Source organism: Myxocyprinus asiaticus, chromosome 37 (genome assembly GCF_019703515.2).
Source record: "Myxocyprinus asiaticus isolate MX2 ecotype Aquarium Trade chromosome 37, UBuf_Myxa_2, whole genome shotgun sequence".
NCBI lineage: Eukaryota > Metazoa > Chordata > Actinopteri > Cypriniformes > Catostomidae > Myxocyprinus > Myxocyprinus asiaticus.
Window position 1 is genome coordinate 40252244 of NC_059380.1, and position 6000 is coordinate 40258243.

General features: G+C 36.7%; 1 protein-coding gene across 1 annotated transcript in view; it reads left to right on the plus strand.

Annotated features, from left to right (window-relative positions):
* Nucleotides 1–5752, plus strand: part of LOC127427733 (CLIP-associating protein 1-like) — a 90212-nt gene extending 84460 nt beyond the window's left edge. The window contains exon 43 of the mRNA XM_051675522.1: nt 3337–5752. Coding sequence (XP_051531482.1) covers nt 3337–3423 — 87 coding nt within the window. The 3' untranslated portion in view covers nt 3424–5752. The remainder of the gene's footprint in view (nt 1–3336) is intronic.
* The last annotated feature ends 248 nt before the right edge of the window (nt 5753–6000 follow it).

Here is a 6000-nt window from a genome sequence, read left to right on the forward strand (position 1 = left end):
GTTATATAAACTCAGCAAAAACAGAAAACAGTCCTCTCACTTTCAACTGCTTTTATTTTCAGCAAATTTAACATGTGTAAATATTTGTATGAACATAAAAAGATTCAACAACTAAGACATAAACTGAACAAGTTTCACAGACATGTGACTAACAGAAATGGAATAATGTGTCCCTGAACAAAGTGACAGTCAGTATCTGGTGTGGCCCCCAGCTGCATTAAGTACTGCAGTGCATCTCCTCCTCATGGACTGCACCAGATTTGCCAGTTCTTACTGTGAGATGTTACCCCACTCTTCCGCCAAGGCACTTGCAAGTTCCCGGACATTTCTGGGGGGAATGGCCCTAGCCCTCACCCTCCGATTCAACAGGTCCCAGACGTGCTCAACGGGATTGAGATCTGGGCTCTTCACTGGCCATGGCAGAACACTGACATTCCTGTCTTGCAGGAAATCACGCACAGAACGAGCAGTATGGCTGGTGGCATTGTCATGCTGGAGGGTCATGTCAGGATGAGACTGCAGGAAGGGTACCACATGAGGGAGGAGGATGTCTTCCCTGTAACATACAGCGTTGAGATTGCCTGCAATGACAACAAGCTCAGTCCGATGATGCTGTGTCACACCGCCCCAGACCATGACGGACCCTCCACCTCCAAATCGATCCCGCTCCAGAGTACAGGCCTCAGTTTAATGCTCATTCCATCGATGATAAACACAAGTCCGTACATCACCCCTGATGAGACAAAACTGTGACTCGTCAGTGAAGAGCACTTTTTGCCAGTCCTGTCTGGTCCAGCGAAGGTGGGTTTGTGCCCGTAGGTGACACTGTTGCCGGTGATGTCTGGTAAAGACCTGCCTTACAACAGGCCTACAAGCCCTCAGTCCAGCCTCTCTCAGCCTATTGCAGACAGTCTGAGCACTGATGGAGGGATTGTGCGTTCCTGGTGTAACTCGGGCAGTTGTTTTTGCTATCCTGTACCTGTCCCGCAGGTGTGATATTTGGATGTACCGATCCTGTGCAGGTGTTGTTACACATGGTCTGCCACTGTGAGGACGATCAGCTGTCCTTCCTGTCTCACTGTAGTGCTGTCTTAGACCTCTCACAGTACGGACATTGCAATTTATTGCCCTGGCCACATCTGCAGTCCTCATGCCTCCATGCAGCATGCCTAAGGCACATTCACACAGATGAGCAGGGACCCTGGGCATCTTTCTTTTGGTGTTTTTCAGAGTCAGTAGAAAGGTCTCTTAAGTTTTTATAACTGTGACCTTAATTGCCTACTGTCTGTAAGCTGTTAGTGTCTTAACGACCGTTCCACAGGTGCATGTTCATTAATTGTTTATGGTTCATTGAACAAGCATGGAAAGCATTGTTTAAACCCTTTACAATAAAGATCTGTAAAGTTATTTGGATTTTTACTAAATTATCTTTAAGATACAGTGTCCTGAAAAAGGGACGTTTCTTTTTTTGCTGAGTTTATAATGTTTAATTATACACTGAAGCAAGATCATGCTTTATTCATGCCTTCTGTCGTTATTTCACAGCTTTTAACATCCTGCATGAATTTAGTTTAGTGACGGTCCAGCGTTGAGTGTCGAAAGTATTTAGATAATTAGTTTTGTACACTACGGGTAAATTGCACTTTATCTCTGTGTTTGAAAGCATGTTGTTCATAAACAAAGCTATCCGCAGCTGTCAAACGCTGTGCATGCACCAACCTTGCACGTGCAGAAATGCTCACAATCACGATAGGCAGGGCAAAACATTTGCACTTAATGTGGATGTTTACAAGGATTTGTACAGTAGGCACTGATATGTTGCAGCGCTGATATAAAAATGCAAACTTAGAAACTGAGGTCATAAGAGCCCACAGTTACAGATTCACGCTGAAAATGAATGAGTATCACCATGACACAGACAAGCCCACATTGTCACAATCTCTAAAACTTACCTCACCGTGCTTTCTTATGTTGGAGCTGCAATTTTAATCTTGCAATATAACCTTGTCTTGGTGTAAAATGAAGGCATTGTGTGGAGTGAAGCAGTGTTTGTTTTGCGCATTTGCTACTGTAGTGTTGAACGCGTCTTGAGTGACAGCGTGCAGCTGTGAAGTTCTGCTTTCGTAAGAGTCCCATTCAAAAACCTCAATAAATTATGCATTTATTAACATTTATTAAATTAAAACCAGTAATGTAATGGCAGGAACGCTACCCACTGTAACAAAGTAAAAGTTTAAAAAAATGTATGAGAAATTTACTTAAGAATGAAAAGTACCCACCATGAAACATACTCATAAAAGTAAATTTTTTCCAAAACGTTTCTCAAGTAAATGTAATGGAGTAAATGTAGCGCGTTACTACCCACCTCTGTTCATTTCTGTTTCTTGACATTCATTTTCTTGACATTATTATGAATTTACTTTGAGTTAATACATTATGTTTGAAATAAATTATTGGTAGAAAAATGCTTTTTCTGTGTCTTCTCTTTGTAACACCATGGTCAGGTTTGATTGTAAGCATAATGACGTTAACTGCAAAAACTGACACTTCAAATCAATATTATAATGCTAAACTTTGACAAATAATAGTTTGATAATGTCTAAATATATATCCAAATGCATATCTTGTGATACAATGTAAAATTAGGTTACAACAAGCCATCAGACAACACAGTATGTGTCTACAGTCATCTACCGGCTGTTACTGGCATTACATGTTTATCAAGTCATGTTATTTATATTTTGTTCACCAGATGGCAGCAATCAAATAGCCAATTTATGTCACATTTTCATATTTTCTTTGTTTTAACTTATTGAAGTGTAGGTTCTGAATTATTTATTTTATTTTCAAAAATGTGCTTATTTGTATATGCAAATTAATGGTAAAATTGAGAAATTTACATGTAAATAAGATCAAAATAGCATAAAATCCCAAAAGAAATGCAGAATTTTATTGTTCTTAATTCAGGGAAGAAGAAATGGCATAATTATCATCATCAAAAAAAAGGGTTACACATCTGACCCTTCCGGTCAAAAATGACCGTGAATACCAAAGGGAGGTGCCATTTTTCAGTACCATAGGAGGGTTAAGACTGCGTGATGAGGAGAGAAGCCGCAAGCAAATAAACCGTAATAAATGATCGTTATTCCACTATCAGCGCAATAATAATATTTATATATTATTAATCATATATTGTCCAGCAATATTTCATGCACCCCTACTCAAAATGCTGTCTTGATAGTCAGCAAAGGGACTGTTTTGAAAGAGATCTCATGTGTCTTTTGTTTCCATCGCTCATAAATTGCAACTGTTTTCTTTTTCCTGTGACTCCTGCAGATGAAGCTGTTGAATCTGTACATCAAACGGGCTCAAACCACCAACAGCAACAGCAGCAGTTCTTCAGACATCTCGTCGCACAGCTGAACTGCTCTCTGATGCCCCGTCATTTCCTGCTGAATCCAGCTGATTTTATACGTCCTTTAACTCTGTCAAACGATTGTGCACAAAGAACTCTTGCAGTTGTCCATTGTGCGAGTAGATCCTGTTCAAACGCACGTGTAAATGCGCCTTATTAAAAGGCACATGCTTTATTTAACAATATTTTAAAGAGGCGTTAACGACTTTTTTGCGTTTGAGCTTAAACAGACCTCAGATTTGTGCGTGAGGCAGTGGTTGTGCCAACGTTACCGTTCCATCTGTAAGAAAACTTATGTTATGCCTTTTATTCGGCAACAGAAGAGTGTTACGTTTCTCATCGCATTTAGTTTCTCTTTAAATTCAGTATTAGTTTTTACTGTTATGTTTATTTGACAGTTTTTGCAGTGGCTTATATGTTCTTCATGTTTTTAAGCAAGAGTTCATGCAAAAATGAAAATTTCTTCGTTATTTACTCACCATCATGTCGTCCCAAACATTAATGACTTTGTTCTGTGGAGCACAAATGATGACAGATTAAAAAAATATATTATGTTTAATTTCAGTTCCATTTCAGATCGGCCAATCAGAAGCTGCGTTACTTTTAAAGCGTTGTGTGTTTGGCTTCAGTAACGTCATGAATGAATGTAATGCCCTGCCTCATTCTTTGAGCTCTTTATGGGTATCAGAGTGAATGAAACATTCATTTTGGGCATTTAAAAATATGCAAGAACAGAGACTGTATTTTAACAGGTTTTTATTTCTGGCTGGCAAGTGAAGCGTTTAAATTAAAGTTTTGCTTGATATTAAGCCTACGTGAAAGATAATTATAAATATTAGTACATTATTTTGGTACATAATCTCTCATTCCAGAGCTGAATTTGTTTGAAGCCTCAGTCACATGAAGAAAAAAACATGTTTAGCATGAACTTGTTTTAAAAGGACCATGATATTACAACACAAAGGAGGAATTTTACACTTAACAAGTTTCCTTTTGTGGTTAAGGACCATGTTGATACCTTTTTTAATAATCTCAGATATGAATAATTTAGTGAAAATATCCGTAAGTATTAGAATCTGCTTCAATTGTGCATTAAAGAGATGATGTTTCAAAACTGAATTGAAGTTTTGCAAATTAAATATACAGTAATTCAATAAGGAATGCGTTAGTTTTAAAGAATATTGAGACTCTTGAACACGATGTCCGAAGCAAATTTATTAGTGGAATTCTTAACTTTTTAGAGCAATAACTTTAACAAAAAATAATCCAAATTGGATTTTGCTAGTAGTCAAATCACTGTTTGAACCCAATTTTCTGGTTTTAAAAAGGCTTGTGTTTTTACGGCCGTTTAAAGTGCACGATTAGTCATTTTGTAAGATGTTTTAAATATTGGTGCTTAGTTGAATTTACTCCGTGCTATTGCTGAATATTTCACATTTTCTGGTTTGATTGAAGAGCCTCACCATGTACTCACACATCCGTTTCTGAAAAGAAAATGACATTATTCTATGCTCTTGTTTGAAGACCCAAAGAACATTCCACACAAATAACTCTACAAATCGTCTACGATCCTTTTAGTCTTTGTTAAGACTATTATTTAAAACAACAATCAAGACTTTAAACTTTTATTTGCTTTTTACATGATTTCATTTTGTTTTTCTTTCTCTTTTTTTGTCTTTAGCACACAGGCAATTGTTTAAAAAAGAGCTTTCTGGAAGAAATCATTCAAATCTTTTGCTGTGTCTTCAGTACAAAAACTTCACCACTGTTAAAAAAATATAATAATCATTATATATGAAGCGACTAAAGTAATGTAGTACTTGAGACATACATTTCCGAATTGTGGCATATTGTAAATACTACATGAATACATACAGACCTCACAGGATCTTTAATTCACCTGAGAGAGACGTTCATTTACTAAAGGGAAAAGACAGTTTTCACACTGTTTCCATGACAGAGTTTTGTTTATACGCTTTGCTAATTTAAATAGAGAAAGATATGTAGAGTTTAATATGCTGAGCATGCGTTTGATTTAGACACTCATATTTTATATTCACATCTGTATTTATTTCATTCTTTGTGCTTTATGGCAGCTGTACATATGACCTGTTTTTGTTCATGTAGAATTTGCAATCTGTAAACTTCATTTGCTCTAGATAAACAAAACCTCTTGAGTTTTCCATCTCTGTGTCTCAGAGTGCTTTTATTTATTTTTTCATTTTAATTTTAGTAGACAAACTAAATGCACATTTACTGTGGTATAATAAAAAAAAAAAATTGGATCATAAAAGTGTTACATCATATAAAATATTAATATTTTTGTTAATGCAATGGCCTGTCATCTTGAAGTGTTTAAATATTCATGCTAGTGTTAATATTGAGTGTATTAATAGTGATTTTGGGATCAATGGAACAGACAGGTGTAGTGTTGATGTATTGGCGTTTTCCTCACCTGATCTGTTTGTGTGTCTCTGTGCACATCTCTCATTAAATCCGATCAGTCAGTGATTGTGACAGAAAAAAAAGCAGAGTTTAATTGCAGGAGGTTTCATCAGAAAAGGTTTCCTTTAGTTTTTCACAAA